General features: G+C 45.2%; 1 protein-coding gene across 8 annotated transcripts in view; it reads right to left on the reverse strand.

Moving 5' to 3' along the window:
- LOC127396380 (ubiquitin-associated protein 2-like) overlaps positions 1–14,997 on the reverse strand; it is a 114,414-nt gene extending 99,417 nt beyond the window's left edge. For all 8 annotated transcript variants that reach the window (XM_051643993.1, XM_051643992.1, XM_051643991.1 and 5 more), the window contains exons 1-3: positions 14,911–14,997; positions 5,154–5,368; positions 1,391–1,530 (exon numbers count right to left, since the gene is read on the reverse strand). In XM_051643993.1, coding sequence (XP_051499953.1) covers positions 1,391–1,530; positions 5,154–5,184 — 171 coding nt within the window. In that variant the 5' untranslated portion in view covers positions 5,185–5,368; positions 14,911–14,997. The remainder of the gene's footprint in view (positions 1–1,390; positions 1,531–5,153; positions 5,369–14,910) is intronic.
- Between the last annotated feature and the right edge of the window lie 1,835 nt (positions 14,998–16,832).

The following is a 16,832-nucleotide window of genomic DNA, read 5'->3' on the forward strand; positions in this document are numbered from 1 at the left end:
GACATTTTGCAATCTCAGTAACCTAGACAAGCCCACAACTTAACTACTCTGCTGCCAGAATCAAGACAACAGGGTAAGAGCTTAATTTCAGTCTCACAGAGATTCATAGTAATTTCAGTCTGCTGGTGGATGACCATCATCATTTCACTTTGTGAAGACACTGCACAAGAAGTTTAGAATTTTGTGACTTGCAGATATGCTGAATCATGCTGTAGGACACAGCATGCATCTAACAAAGCTTTTCCCACACACCCAAATTACTCTATTGACCAGAAATCATCTAGCATCATGAGGCTGGCATATTCAAGAGCTGAAATCTGAAGACACTGATGTCACAGGACAGAAATCTTGAGACAGGCACAGGTATAGAATTCCTCACTGATAGGAAATGTTGCTGAAGAACACAAAGCTGCTTTAGAGACAAGAATACTGGAACAACTTAATGCTGTGCTAGATTACTGACCAATTAAAGCAAGATATCAAACATACTCTTCCAAAATAGACTGTGATTTCCCCCCCCATCTTTTCTTGCTTTTTACTGATTCAGAGTCCCTGTTTGAGCCAGGACAGAACCAATTTTCTTTCTAGTTATTTCACTTTTCAGTTCAGTCTCTTCTAAGTAGCTGCACTTGCTGAAATTAACAGCATGTTTCTCAGTCAGTGTCTGCTTCTAGGCTTGATGTTTATAGTTAGTACTGGAGAATGGTAGGCAGAAATTCTCTTGCTTATACTTATTCCTATAGAAACCAGGGTCACTGCTTGGTTCTGCTAAACTTCTTACGCTCTGGAAACAAAAGGGAGTAAAGGGGTCACACCTGTGACCCTCCTTTGGAGAGGACCTGACCAGAAAAGTGACCAAAACTGACCAAACAAAGCATTCCATCCCATACACATCATACTCGGTATAAATCTGAGGGATCACAAGGGTCAAGCTCTCTTTGTCTATGGCTGGTGTCCTGGGAGGACTGTCCGTTCAACTGCCTTTGATTCTGATCCGTGTGTTCCTGAATCCAGCTCCTGTCTGCTGCTGACTCCAGGAGTTGAGTCTGGGACTTTTGCAGGGCCTGCCCTGCAGCCTTGGGGGGTGATGTGAAAATTAATGGGGGGAGCATGATAGTGGTTTTGTATATGTTTGTATATAGTTGTCTATATTTCCTTTTGTTTTTTCATCCCAACTGTTTCATTAAAGCTGTGTAGTTTGGTTTCCAACCCTAAGCCTCTCTCCCTTATTCTCTTTCCTTTCCCTTTCTGGGAAGGGAGAGGGGTTAATAGAGAGCATCTGTCATTTGTTTCATTGCCAGCCTATCATTAAATCTTGACACTCAAGGAAGAAATTAATAACATTATATGCTCACTTTCAACTCAAAGAAGATTATATAGTAGCACGTACCTGTACTACTTGTTTCTGTGGTTGTGTTGGCTGTGTGGTTGAAATTTGCATTTTGTCCCGAGTGCCCCGAATACGTTCACTGCCCACCGAAGTCATCATATACAGTATATACAAAACAATGTATGTACAAAATAGAAAATCTGAAAGAAAAATATAAGAGTATGAGTTAAGGCAGTGTACTGATTCAATACCCAGATAATATATTGCCTTTACCACAAACTCTATACATACTCCTGAGAAAACTGCTTTAATACACTATTATTGGATATATCACAGTAAAGGGGGAAATGCAGTAGATAAAAAACATTTTTGTCCGCTGATTGGGATGTCTAGATATGTACTTCGAGACGACATCTAAATCTCACAGCTTTTCCTAGTTATTTAACATATAGACTTTTCTATCTGTTACTCTGTTGAAATTCCCCAGCAACCCCCACAGCACTCTCCTTAGCTGTGAACAGAGAGAGTGGCAGAGCAGACAGGAACTGAACGGAGAGTTATGAGGGTCAGGAGAGCTCGAGCCTAAGGGTCAATGGTGTTGGATGGATGGAGTCCTCCCCAGACGCCGGCCATGGATGGGAGAGAAGGGAAGGAGAAGCAGGAAGGAAGGTGTCTTCTGTGATCTCTGACCTTCCTCTGAGCTTACATAGATATATGGAATGGAATATCTCTGGCCAATTTTGCTATCTGTCTAGTCCAGCCTCCTATGGGGGGAGTGGGGGGAGGCTGCAGGGCAAAGACAGGACCTTGGAATCTCCGCAATAACAAACATTCCAGTGTTATCAGTCCACTAGCTGGAACACTTGCTGCTAGTTAAAAGAGAGGTCACTGAAAGAAAAAAAAAAAAAATAGCTCAAACCAGGACAATCTAATACAAGGTTAATTGATGAGTATGGTTTATAGTAGCTATGGTAACTGGAAACAGATCTCTCAACTGGTCAAAACAGTCACAGTCAACTGCCTGGTTTCTGTCCAGAAGGGAAGGAGATGTGGAAACAAGCAACAAAGTGCTTTTACTGCAGTCACAATGTATGAACATGCCTCAGCATGCAACATGTCGGGGCAGCAGCTTTGGTGCAAGCTGGCTATCACCAAGCTGAACATTGAATTTCTTTATGTGCTAGTTAAAGCATTCAATAAAGTCTGATGAGAAAGTATATTTTCATGAACTCTTACATATTTAACAAGAAAAGGCCTGCCTTTACCAGGAACTGACTGTAGTACAAGCTGAACTAGAACACAATCCCCCACAACATCCTCATTAAGAAACTCAGGAAGCGTGGGCTAGATGAGTGGACAGTGAGGTGGATTGAGAGCTGGTTGAATGACAAAGCTCAGAGGGTTGTGATCACTAGAGCAGGGTCGAGTTGGAGGCCTGTAACCAGCGGTGTTCCCCAGGGATCGGTGCTGGGTCTGGTCTCGTTTAACATATTCATCAGTGACCTAGATGACAGGAGTGTGCCCTCAGCAAGTTCACTGATGATACCAAACTGGGAGGAGTGGGTGACACCCCAGAGGGCTGTGCTGCCATCCAGCATAACCTGGACAGGCTGGAGCTGGGCAGAGAAGAACCTAATGAGATTTAACAAGAGCAAATGTAAGGTCCTGCACCTGGGACAGAACCCCATACATCAGTATAGGTTAGGGGCTGACCTGCTGGAAAGCAGCTCTGAGGAGAAGGATCTTGGAGTCCTGGTAGACAATAAGTTAACAATGAGCCAGCACTGTGCCCTTGTGGCCAAGAAGGCCAAGGGTATCTTGGAATGCATAAGGAAGACTGTGTCCAGTAGGTCAAAGGTCATCCTCCTCTATTCTGCCCTGGTGAGGTCACATCTGGAAAATGCTTAACTTTTGGAGTTTACCACAAATACAAGCTCTAGAGGAGGTCACCAAGTGTAAATCCTGAGAAGAGTCTAAAAATTACTCCACTGTACACCACCAGCTGCTTATTTGCTGAGAAGTTATTGCAGCTGTCCCTGTTCCTTGAGGGAAGCAGCATTTGCTAAGAGGTAATGTTCCAAGAAAATTAGCATTTGTAAAAGAGTTCAGTACACTGCGCTACTTCACATTTTCGAAGTGTCATGCCAACAGTTTCATACATCAGTTGGTAACACAGAAGAGTGGGCTCTGGAATTCTCCACACCAGCCCTGGTGCCACCCTTCACAAAAGTCTCCTGGATAGCATGTTGATCTGTGCGAAGAAGCTAGCTTTTGGTGTCTGCTAAGAGCTCAAGCAGAGAGCAAAACCTAAAGGTTTCAGGAATTAAGCCTGTTGATCCATCTTCTCTTGCAGACTTCAGCCTCCTCAGGTTCACTGCAAATTTTAAGCTAGTAAAGAGACTTCCTCTAAAGATATTTAGAGTAAAAACATTCACACAATGTAATTTGTGTAGAGACACGATAGCATGTTTGACCATAAACAGGAAACAATATTTTTCCATAAACCAACTTTTTTCAAGTCCATGTTAGAAGACAAAACAATACCAATTTCATAAGAATATCATGTGTGACAGTATCTTCTCACCAACATGTATCATCTAACCAACAAGGACAGGCTGGTGGACAACGTGAAGCTTAAGGGCAGCCTTGGCTGCAGTGACCATAAAATGGTGGAATTCGGGATCCTTAGGGCAACAAGGAGAGCGCACAGCAAGCTCACTACCCTGGACTTCAGGAGAGCAGATTTCAGCCTCTTCAGGGATCTGCTTGGTAAAGTACCGTGGCATAACGCCCTGGAGGGGAGAGGAGCCCAAGAAAGCTGGTCAATATTCAAGGATCACCTTCTCCAAGTCCAGGAGCAATGCATCCCAACAAAGAGGAAGGCAAGCAAGAATGCCAGGAGGCCTGCATGGATGAACAAGGAGCTCCTGGACACTCTTAGATGTAAAAAGAAAGTCTACAGAACACGGAAGCAAGGACAGGCTGCCTGGAAGGAGTACAAGGAAGTTGTCTGAGGAGCCAGGGATTAGGTTAGGAAAGCTAAAGCCCAGAGATAATTAAATCTGGCCAGATACATCAAGGGTAACCAGAAAAGCTGCTACAGGTATGTCAGTAATAAAAGGAAGACTAGGGAAAATGTGGGCCCTCTCAAGAAGGAAACGGGAGACATGGTCATGGGGGTATTGTCCTGGTTTGAGCCAGGATGAAGCCAGTTTTTCTTTTGCTGATTTTTTTTTTTTTCAGTGAGCTTTCTTCAACTAGCAACTGCGTGTTCTGCTAGGTTGATAAGACACTGGAATGTTTTTATAATTGCTGGGCCCTCAAGGTCGTGCCTTTGCTCTGCCGGCTCAGACACTGCGGGGAGATCTGTGGCCCCCCCGTGGGAGGCTGGGTTAGACAGACAGCAAATTGGGCCAGAGGTATTCCATCCCATATATCTACGTAGGCTCGGGGGAAGGTCGGAGATGACAGAAGACAACTTCCTTCCTTCCTTCTTCTCTCTCTCCCTCCTCCGTTCATGGCCGGTGTCCAGGGAGGACACCATCTGTCCGTCATCGTCGACCCATCGACCTCAAGCCCTCCTGACCCTCGTAACTCTCTGCCTTTCTCCAGCAGCAGCTCCGGGATTCCTCAGAATTGTCTCATCTGAGGGGAGTGCTGTGGGAGTTGCTGGGGGTGGGGGGAGGTGAGAGGCTTTTGCCCACACCTCTGTATAATCACATATATATTCTCTCATATCACCCATTAGTATCCTAATTCAAGCTGTGCAGTTCAGTTTTCAATCTAGCCAAGTCTCTCTCTTTTTCTCTCTCTCCTTCCCTACCTGGGTGGGAGGGGGAGGGGATCGAGAGCATTGTTGTCAAACTGAGTCAAACGGTGACAGGTATGGAGAAGGTTGAGGTACTCAATGACTTCTTTGCCTCAGTCTTCACTGGCAAGGGCTCTGGCCACACCACCCAAGTTGCAGAAGGCAAAGACAGGGACTGGGAGAAGGAAGATCTGCCCACTGTAGAACAGGTTCGAGACCATCTGAAGGACCTGAAAGTGCACAAGTCCATGGGACCTGATGAGATACATCCACAGCTCCTGAGGGAAATGGCAGATGAAGTTGCAAAGCCACTTTACATCACTAGAAGCGGCCAGAGTGCCAGCACAAACTTACAAACATATACACTTCTAGTTGCGTTAGCAAAGTGCACTGAATAAATAAGTGAATACTCTTATCCACCTTTCTTAAAAACTGCTCAGTTGTTAGTTGAAATTATTATTCTGCCAACTCAATCTATAATTAGCTAAGAACACACACCAATCTACAGAAATCAATGATTTCTCATCACCAGCAAACAAAAAGAAGTTCACTTCAAGGATTAGTATTCCTAATGAGGAAAAAGTATATGTATAACAAATGTTATACAAAGGAAGACAAAGAAATATACAAATAGGTCTTACAAATAAATAAATATTTTAAAGACATTTTGGACAGTCTTCAGTTGAGTTTGCAGTAGAAATCACTTTTGTTCTTTGTGTTAAAAAAGCTTTATAAGCTTTGCTGACTAGACTGCCAATGTCTGAAAACTAACTTAAGTTTATATACACTAATAACGACCTTTGGGCTGTTTTTTGTTGTTTTGGGGTTTTTTTATCATCAGTCAGCTCATCATGATTTGAACCTAGCACAATAAGCAATGTAAAAAAATCCTGAACAGAGAACATGACAGCACTAACCTCCCTGAAAGGCAAGCTAATAGTTTAAAAAATGATTATCTGAAATAAGTCCACTGTAATTTAAGATACACTGAGAAGTTATAACTCCACTGGGTCTCAATTTGTTTATCATTTCTAAATTAACATCATGTTTACAGAGATTCTGGTACCTAGCACTGAAATGTATGTCTGAATTTCTATTTTCTCTAATTTCACCAAAGCTACTCAAAACATTGCAATCTATGTTTTGGACACAACAGCAGTACGCACATGGTAAAACAAAGAATTTTAAATTTGTTTGTAAAGCACACACTGAACTATAGCCTACACTTCTGATAGTCAGGCAACCTATGGTTCCTGAGGAGAATTGTGTCTTTTCTCCCTCTCCTAACGTATATTTTACAGTGTCTCTGTGTCACAGCCGTTTAAGCCATGTTTGTTTTTCAGGATGAAAGGATACTTGAAGGAAAAAGGCAAGCACACAAACATTTAAAACACTCCTGGGGAATGAAGTGGCACAGCAAGATCAGCCTGCTGGTGGGAACAGAGCCAAACAAGCTGAACAGTATCATGTGATCTTTAAAGAAGATCCTCATCTTGCTGACCCTGCAGCCCACGAGCAGCATGATTTGGTAACAGGTCCAAAGCAGAAAACCAGCGGTGAGAGCCTCTTCCTGGCAGCAGTATGGACTTGCACTTGCTCCAGACAAGCACGGAAACACACCCTCAGTTTGACATTCCCCATCAAGCCAATATGAACACGTTAAAATCCATTTCAGAGACAGTTCATTCTTCTTAAAAGCACAATTGGCAGCTTGGTATAAAGGGAGCTTTAAAAAATAAAGTTATTTTATTTCCCCTTAGTCGGCTCCCACTATCTTCAAGCAGTGTCCAGACACAGTAACCAGCCCAGTCCCAGTATGCACAAGGAGCACCCGAAGGGCCCTGCTCCACCATCAACAGTGCACTAACCAGGAAAACATCACACCTCCCTGGCACGAGCATGTCTGCACCACGCCAGGCTGAGGCTTCACACCCTACCACACCTACTCTTTAGGGTACCAAAGCAACAGGCAGAAAGAAGTTATCCACTGCCTTTGAATTACCTTAGACACTACAATTTTGAGGATTAAGTGGGATATTAATAAGATGGGGGTGAACAAGAACATTTCCTTGCTCAAAAAGCAGCTTCTTATTCTATCCAATCCCTCACACTAAAGTCTGTTTGGCGGGCTGTTGTCATAGCAGCGAGTAGGATATCACAAACTGATTAACTTAAACTGCAGATCAAATGAGGAAAGATTTGAGACTGGGAGGAAGACAACTCTTACTTAAAATCTGTTTAATAAAGATTGTCCTGGTTTGAGCCACGATGAAGCCAATTTTCCTTTTACTGATATTTTTTTTTTCCTTCAGTAAGCTCTCCTTTAACTAGCAGCAAGTGCTCCAGCTGGGACTGATAACACTGGAATGTTTTATTACTGCTAGGACTCCAAGGTCACATTTTGCCCTGCCAGCTCAGACACTACGGGGAGATCTATGACGTCCCCATAGGAGGCTGAGTTAGACAGACAGCAAAACTGGCCAGAGATATTCCATTCCATATATCTACGTAAGCTCAGAGGAAGGTCAGAGATCACAGAAGACAACTTCCTTCCTGCTTCTTCTTCCCTTCTCTTCCATCCATGCCCAGCGTTCACGGAGGACTCCGTCCATCCATCACCATCGACCCAGGCTGTGCATCTTTCAGTCCTCATAACTCAACACTCTATCTGGCAGCAGTCCAGGACTTTGACTGTTCACAGCTCAGGGGAGTGCTGTGGGAGTTGCTGGGGGTGGGGGGAGGCAAGAGGCTTTTGCACATTCCTGGACACGTTTGTATATAATTGTACATATTTTCTTTTATCATTAGTGTTTAATTAAAGCTGTGTAGTTTAGTTTTCAATCCAGAGAGTCTCTCTCTCATTTTCTCTCTCTTTCCCTACCTGGGTGGGAGGGGGAGGGGATCAAAGAAAGTCCAATCCCTTGCAAATCAGGCTAGTTCATCCTGTGACCAGGAGCAAGGCAAAGGCAAAACGCTCCCCCCTTTTTACCCGCTCCTGTCTGAGATATCCAGAGTTCCTTAAAGCAACACAGGCTTAAACTGAGGAAGGAGAGGATTCTAAATCAGTTGATGGAGCAGGTACCTCTCAAACAGATAACAAATCAGGCCACTCTCAAGCAGATAAAGGGACAGCAGGCCCTCCTCAATCAGATGACGACGATGACCTTGTCCAGCCTTTCTCTATGAAAGAACTGTGCCTCATTAGAAAGGACTTTACCCGCACTGATGGTGAGGGAATTCTTCCATGGTTGCTCTGATGCTTTGATAGTGGGGCTGAAACCTACAACGTGGATGAGAGAGAAGCCAAGCAGTTGGGATCCCTGGCCAGAGATGCTGGTATTGACAGGGCACTTAGTAATAAGGTGGGAATTACCACCCTGTGGGACCGACTTCTTTCAGCTGTGAGAGAGAGATACCCCCACAAGGGTGACATCGAATGGTGCCGGAGCAGAACACCCACTCTTGAGAGAGCCATCACATACTTGAGAGAGATAGCTGTGCGAGAAGTTATCTGTGATAAAGATGGACTTACAAATCCTGATGATGTTCTGTGTGACACACAGATGTTCTGGAGGTTTGCACAGGCTGTATCAGCAGCACATGCCCATAACTTCTCCTTCATGGGATGCTTTGAAGATTACGCAAGACCAACTGTATGTGAGGTGGCTTTCAAAGCACAACAGTATGGAGACAATCTCTGATCCCCATCAGTTCCACGCCTCAGCCATTGAACAAATGACTGACAGAAAGAATAAGATGCCAAACAGATGCGGAGGTAAACCCCAGAATCTCCCTAGGGACGATTGGTCACATGTTGCAGCCATTAAGAAGAGACGTCCTGCTACAAGACAGCAGTGAGACACACAGGACCCACTGCGACGCCACCTGCCCACTGTAGAAGAACAGGTTCAAGACCATCTGAAGGACCTTAAAGTGCACAAGTCCATGGGTCCTGGTGAAATCCACCTGCGGCTCCAGAGGCAACTGGTGGACGAAGTTGCAACGCCACTTTCCTTCATATTTGACAAGTCGTGGCAGTCTGGCAAAGTTCCCACTGACCGGAAAAGGGGAAACATCATCCCCATTTTCAAAAAGGGAAGGAAAAACCACCCAGGGAACTACAGGCCATTCAATCTCACCTCTGTGCCTGGCAAGATCATGGAGCAGATCCTCCTGAAGGCTCTGCTAAGTCTCTGCACATGGAGAATGTGGAAAAAATCAACTGAAAAGAGATTATTTCTTGCCCTACATTTTATCATGGTTTTTAATAGGTAGGTCATTTCATAACAAGATAAACACTTAGGATATCTTCTATTGATCAGTTATTTTAATGGATTTGTTTATTAAGAAATATAGAAGTTATACATTTTCGCTTCCCGTTTCCCATGACTGAAGTACTCAAAAGCACTCCCTAGTAATCAACAGAATTAACAAGGGAGATAAATCATAAATATTTGAGGTAGGTTTTCTAGCAGAAAGTAAATCTCAGTGATGTTTCATTTCAGAGGACTATACTAAAAGAGCACTTTTCAGATTCAATATCCCTAAATATGAAGTAAGCTTCATAAAATTAACTGCTCAATATACAGAAGTACGATAAGAACTCAGCCCAACCTCTCCTAAACAATGTACATTAAACAGTCATTTACAACCCACAAAATTCCTAGATAGAACATGCTGACATGGCTGGGAGCATGCCAGGCGAGCTGCAGCAAATTTAAAAGTAGCTGTTGCAGAGGTGCAGTACGAGCTGAGCGCACTGGTGAGCACGAGGGAAGGATCATAGAATCATCAAGGTTGGAAAACACCTTCAAGATCATCAAGTCCAACCATCCACCCTACAACCCCTAACCACTAAACCATCTCCCAAAACACCACATCTACCCATTTTTTTTGAACGCCTCCAGGGATGGTGCCTCCACCACCTCCCCGGGCAGCCTGTTCCAATGCCTCACCACTATTTCTGGGAATAATTTTTTCTTAATATCCAATCTGAACCTCCCCTGGTGCAAATTGACCTCATTTCCTCTGGTCCTATCGCTAGTCACCAGGGAGAAGAGCCCAACACCCACCTTACTACAACCTCCTTTCAGGTAATTGTAGAGAGCAATGAGGTCTCCCCTCAGCCTCCTCTTCTCCAGGCTGAACAGCCCCAGCTCCCTCAGCCTCTCCTCATAAGACCTGTTCTCCAGACCCTTCATCAGCCTCGTTGCCCTTCTCTGCACCCTCTCCAGCACCTCCATGTCCTTCCTATCCTGCAGTGCCCAAACCTGCACCCAGGGCTCGAGGTGCAGCCTCACCAAGGCCAAGTAGAGGGGCAGGATCACCTCCCTGGTCCTGCTGGTCACACTATTCCTGGTGCTGGCCAGGATGGGGTTGGCCTTCTTGGCCACCTCAGAACACTGTTGGCTCATGTTCAGCCAGCTGTCAATCAGCACCCCCAGGTCCCTCTCTGCTGGGCAGCTCTCCAGCCACTCCTCCCCAAGCCTGTAGCGCTGCTGGGGCATTGGCAGCACGCAGGGGCGCATGTGCAGGACGCAGCGAGCAGCGATTTGTCCAGATTTGTCCCCTCCTGGCTGAGGAGACAATCATGGTCACAACATGGGCAAAAGCCACTGCAAGAAAGAATGTGGCAACTCAGACTGAGCTCCCATGCATACCTGCAGCCGTGCAGGTCTCTGGCTGCAGCGACTGCCTGAGCTTGGCACTTGTACTGAAGGGAGCCAGAGACACTGCCTGTGTGTGGTGTGATTAAATAAATTATCTCCTCAGGCAGGTGGTTGAACTGAGGGAGGAGGTAGAAAGGTTAAGAAGCATCAGAGAATGTGAGCGTGAAATAGATTGGTGGAGCCAATCCACTATTAGGTCCCATGGACTTGGGCACCCTCAGGTCCTCCAGATGATCACAAACCTGCTCTTCTCCTACTTTGGGGAGATCTTCCTTTTCACAGTCCATGCCTTTGCCTTCTCTAAATTGGATGGTGTGACCAGAGCCTTTGCCGGTGAAGACTGAAGCAAACTACTCATTGAGTACCTCAGACTTCTCTATGTCCTGCATGGCCAGGTCTCCAGTTTCCTTCTGAAGCGGGCCCACAGTTTCCCTCATCTTCCTCTTATCACTGACATACCTGTAGAAACTTTTCTTGTGCTTAACATCCCTGGCCAGGTCCAACTCTATCTGTGCTCAAGAGAACCTGGATTATAAACAACTCCGTTCAAGGGAATTGTGCAAAGCTGCTCACATAACCTATCTTACAAGTTTTACAATCTAGAGGGAACATAAATAAAACAATATGCTCATCAAAATAGTTATGATGTAATCAAAGTAAGCTGAGCAAGCCATGAGATCTTAGGCATCAGACTGTATCACCCCTAATCTGTCTTTAATCACTGTTTATTCTTTGCAGTATTAAGAAGTATTGGAGGGGAAAAGGCTGAAGATACCACACCTGTGAAATGGACTGCAGGAGTCCCAGGTGGGCAGGGAGTTCTAATAAACTGTCAATTTAGATGACCAAAATTAAAGAGCATGGACTTTCATGTTAGAGCAAAATGGAGAAACCCTTTGTACAATTTTTGTAAAATATGAACTTTTAAGTAATTCCAAATGAGCTACTTTCACAAACTTTCATCCCGGGTCTCACTTTAAGGAGTTTAGGGAAGTTATATGAAAAACAATACAAGTCCAAACTAGGTCTTCACCGCAAAGCAAACAGGAAAAAAAGAGCCAAAAATGAGCAGACTGTATCAGAAAATAAATAAATAAATAAATTCAACAAAAAGCTCCAGCAGAATAACAACACTGAAGTGGATATTACTTGTATTTTCTCTAACACCTTTCATTCAATAGTTTTGAAGTATACAAATACAACAGAGTTTCTTTCATCTGTCATCTTATAAAGGGGACAAGTCACTTAGCTTCTCTTTTAACAAGGTCATATGAGACTGTTACAAACCCGAACGCAGAACAGAGGTCTTCAGAGTCTTGCTCATGTGCTTTAAGCAAATATGAGACAAAAATAAATTGAAATATTAATAAAGATAAAAATTTGTATTCATGTTCTTTCATTAAGAACCTATTCCAAGTACCAGTACTAAATATTACTGAAATGGCAAGCAAGCATTACTATTAATAGTAATACTATCAATATTAATTATTAACAGAGTATTTATAGTCTATGTACTATTAATACCCATATTATTCTGCTATGATCAGTATCACTAGAGGGACACCAGCAACAAATATAAAACATACTAAAAAATAGGGCCTTCTATTAGGAAAGCATCACATAACCCAAAAGTCAATGGAAGAAACGCAAAACATCAAAAATCTGCTTCTATGTTCTAAAAGAGTAACTTAAAAATTGGAAGAACTAAAAAAAAAAAAAAAAAGCTTCTAGCAACAAGATTTTTTTGTTGGCTTTTTCCTTAGCTTCCTTAGATTTTAGTAGTGAGTCTGTAACTCCAAAGTCCCCTAAAATGGTCAAATCCTTTTGCAAACCATGGCACCAGGAGCTTTTTTGACTGGCCAAAATAATGAAAGTCTAAGTTTCTGAATTTCCGTGCTTTCATTTTTATTACTATGAACACTTTTTAAAATCAATACGCTGATAAAAAACTGCAACTAGAACAAAGCAGAACAGAGCTTGCCCAATTCCCACTCCTCCCTCCTTTAAGTTATCAAGACCATTGAGGTTATAAACACAACAGTTGGCTCATTTTCCAGACTACGCATAAACATTAATTTATACCAGCTAATCCAGTTTCCTCGTGTAACCCTCCAGGAGTCACAAACATCATTAATGCTAAAAAGTGATTTAGCCTTGTTTGCTTTCAAGTTACCTAGTATAAGGTTAAAAATAAATTCCTTAAACAAGTTAGGTCAAACCACCACAGAGAGATCAGGCCCAGATATAAATACTAAGTCAGGTAGGAGTCCAAACCCAGATTCCACTAGAGAACATGATAAGACCAAGGGAACTGCTAAAAGGTCCTGAAAAATATTAAAACACCAAAGTCTTAGAAGGTTGAGTTGCTGCCATTTGTTGTGAAGGGCTCCATCTCAATGGCAAGCATGGCTCCTCCAGGCCTGCACATTCTCCCCCTCCCTTCACATACATACAGCTCCAATTTCTCTCCTTAAAAAAAACAGCTGCTCTCATGCCAGGACAGCCTCTCCATTTCACCAGCCACCACAGCCCCAGAGGCTAACGCCTTGATCTGCTGCTGTATTATAAGCATTCAGCATTTACTCAAATTGAGATGACTAGGAACAGATTGCTGCTTGGTACCCAAGACAAAGTGGGCTGGCCCTCATAAGCTTCCCTACATGGCTCCACACCGAGCCTGAAGTTTCAGTTCCGCAAGACTGCATGTTCCTTTGAACATAACAAAGAGGGCTGTGCATGTACATGCTCTTGTTGTTAACACACTTTAGAGAGAAGCTTCAAATCAGGTCCACCCTGAGCAACTTCCAGGTGGCACTGCAGACATTTCAGCACATATTTTTAAATTTTACATCACAGAGTTCAGATCCTTGCTATAAGGCTCAAAGGTGCACCAGGTCCCTTTCTATATCCAGTTTCTTGCAGGAGGGTTTCTAACAGTTCACTTTCCTGCTGTAATTTTCTTCAGCAGCAGCAACAAGCAAACACAGAAAAGCTTTCTTTTTTTTATTTTTAAATGCAACATAAGCCAGTCCAATAGCAAAATCCCGCCTTCCAATTCTCAGCAAGCACGCATAACCAGGGGTGAGGAAAGACTAGGTAGAGAAAGTTCACAGAGAGAACGGATTCATTCGTTACCACGTCCTCAAGTAACCTGTTGTTGCCAAGATGTTATCGTCAGTGATTTCTGTAGCTGTGACACCATGACACAGCTGCCCTACCCCACCCCACCAGCGAGGGAGCACCCGGGAAGGAGATGAAGACAGATAACGTTGAAGCAAAGTCCTACACAAGGCACAAATCAAGTTATTCACCCACTTGTTCCCTTCCCGTGTTGCCAGCCCTCCTTTAGCCTGAGTCGAGATTAGGAAGGGGCCCAAAGGCACACCCCTCTCCACCAGCCCCACTGCTCCTCTGAGGAATCCAGCTGCATCCCCCTTTCTTCACACCCCCAAACCCATGGAGCCAGGAAAAGCACAAACTCGTCAGGAGAGAAACCCCTAGCTGTAACGAGATGAGAAACAAGGGGAACGGGGTGCATGACCCCCTCCACAGAAGAGGGGGCGGAAAATCAACCCACCTCTCCCAGCACCCATCGAGAGTCAAGTCGGCTCCCCCTCCCCACATGAACCCAGGCTGGAGCAGGTCGGGAGGTGCCCGCAACCGCGGCCTACTCAGCAGCCTCTACCTGCGCCCCTGAGGAGAAAGGATGGGGGAGAAGCGCAGCAATCTAGGGCAGGGCGAAGCTTCCCCCAGGCGGCCGCCAGGAAAAATAAGGCAGAACCGCCTCCCCTCAGGTCACCCTCACCCGCCTCCGACGCCAGGAAGGGACAGCAGGCCCGACGGGGAGGGGAGGCCCTGGCACCTGCTGCCGGACAAAAGCTCCCACCAGGACGAGGAAGCGGGCCCGTCCCGGAACCTCAGGCCGCTGAAGGAGCAACGGCCACCAGCGGACCGTTGAGCGGGGGAGGGGCACTAGGCCTCCCGTGGGCGCGCGGGTCTACTACCCCCCCGCCGCCGCGCGTGCAAGACAAGCGGTAAAAGGACGCGCAACCCCCCTCACCAGGCGGGCAGGCGCACGCAGCCCCAACCCCCCCACATGGTACCTGCCCAATGTGCTCACAAAGCAGCAGCAACAGCGGCGGCGGCGCCCACCACCGTCACGTGACCGCCTGCCTGCCTCGCTGCCTCCCCCTCCACACGCGCGTGAAGCCACTCCCCCACCACGTAACGTTACGTACTCGCCTGACGTGCTCCGCCCCCCCTCCCCCACGCGCGCGCACAGCAGAAGGGAATGGTTAGTCTTGCCTGTAACTGCGCTGGGGGAAGATGGCACGGGGAGCATCTCCGTGAGAGGTTATGGGATCTCTGCGTCTTCGGGGGTGTCAGCTCTAGCTTGTCTCCGCTGGCCGCTCTGCGGGAGGCCCTGAAGGAAGGCCGTATTCGCTCTTTGGTGTCACTCGGTTGATACGCCAGCGGAACCTGACCGGGAAGGGCGTCTGCGGGGATAGGCGGTCCCGCCTCTGCTCTGTCAGGCCGCGGGGAGACAGAGGCTCAGCACCCACGGGCGCAGCTTGGACTCATGAATGGTTTATGTTACAGATTATAGCCTGGTTGCCAGGTTATGTTCATTACATTTGGTGCCTCAGTCTCTAGTTATTTTTCTCCTGGAGGCTTCATCTCAGACCTCTTTGGTATCCCAAGCAATCTACGTGACTAGAGAATCAAAAGGCATTCTCGCTCCACAATTGCTGAGACCAATGCCTGAGTGGTCAGGAAATTTGAACCAATTCTATGCTTGCATCAGTTTCTTTTAAATATTACACTCTTTTGCCAGGCTGGATACAAGGAGACACCCCATTGACCTGGAGGAATCCCAGGACAAAGGATAGCTGCACTACAGGAGGAAAACGGCAAGGAGAGTATACTGGGGATGTCACAGCAGAAGTATGTCAGCATTTGCTGCAGCTTCTGGCAACCTAAACTGAACGGTGACAGGACAGGTGGCAAAAAAGGAAGGTTGTTTGACTCTCCAAGAAGAGGAGTTTCAGGTTGTGAGACAGGAAAAAAAAATAACTTTTTCCCTTTAGATTTTTCTTGCTGTGCATTTTTCCCATTCTGTACAACATCTCTGGTTGTCCAAAATGTAGCAGATTTACACTTCTGGCATCCCTTCTTTGTAAGGCCTGGTATTTTAAGGCAGGGCTTGCTTAGCCTATGTGGAAATTGGTCCCTGCTTTGGCACTCTGCTGAGCAGGCAGGGTTGGTAAAGGTGATGGAGGCAGCCCCTGGTGCCTCCAGTGATACATCTCGTGTTTTTTGACTTTTTCTGTGGCGCTATTTCCTTTACTGCTGTTTGGTAATCCTCTGTTTCTTGACCCTATACTCTCCACGTAAGTAGAGAGGGCATCAAATCTCATTTTACCCTAAGCAACATTTGAAAATTAATCAGTGTTGTTCACGCTTCTGCCTTCTCTGCTTAGACAGAGTAGACAGATGTAAGTGGTCTGCATCCTGGACTGACCTTGATATTTATTAGATAGATGGGCAGGAGCTATGACAGTTCCTACTGCTTGGAAACAGCAAGAACGTCCTATTCCCATATTTTCCAAATAAGATAGAGGATCTTTTAGAGCTAAATTGAAATTCAGACCAAACAGTGCACAGGTAGTGTTGATTTTCATGAGGCAGCTGTTGATATTTTGTTTTATTACTATTGGGGGTGGGAATTAATTATAGCTCTAAACAAAGTTTCACAATCTTTGTGACAAACATATTTGCAGCTCCATAATCTGTGCAGATTTAATCAGTATTATTAGCATTCTTTCATCACGACTTGGCAGTCCTTTGCTAATCAAGATGGATATTTGATGTACAGCATGCAGCAGCAAAGGCTGAGAGCTCTTGGGATGCTGTAGTCAGATGTTGTGGTGCCAGCTGGAGTGTATCTCCAAATATCACACAGAATCCAGCCCAGGAATAGGAGAAAACTAAACAAGGATACCAGGACAAAAGCATTGTAGACTCC

The sequence above is a fragment of the Apus apus genome (assembly GCF_020740795.1).
Source record: "Apus apus isolate bApuApu2 chromosome W unlocalized genomic scaffold, bApuApu2.pri.cur SUPER_W_unloc_1, whole genome shotgun sequence".
Taxonomy (NCBI): Eukaryota; Metazoa; Chordata; class Aves; order Apodiformes; family Apodidae; genus Apus; species Apus apus.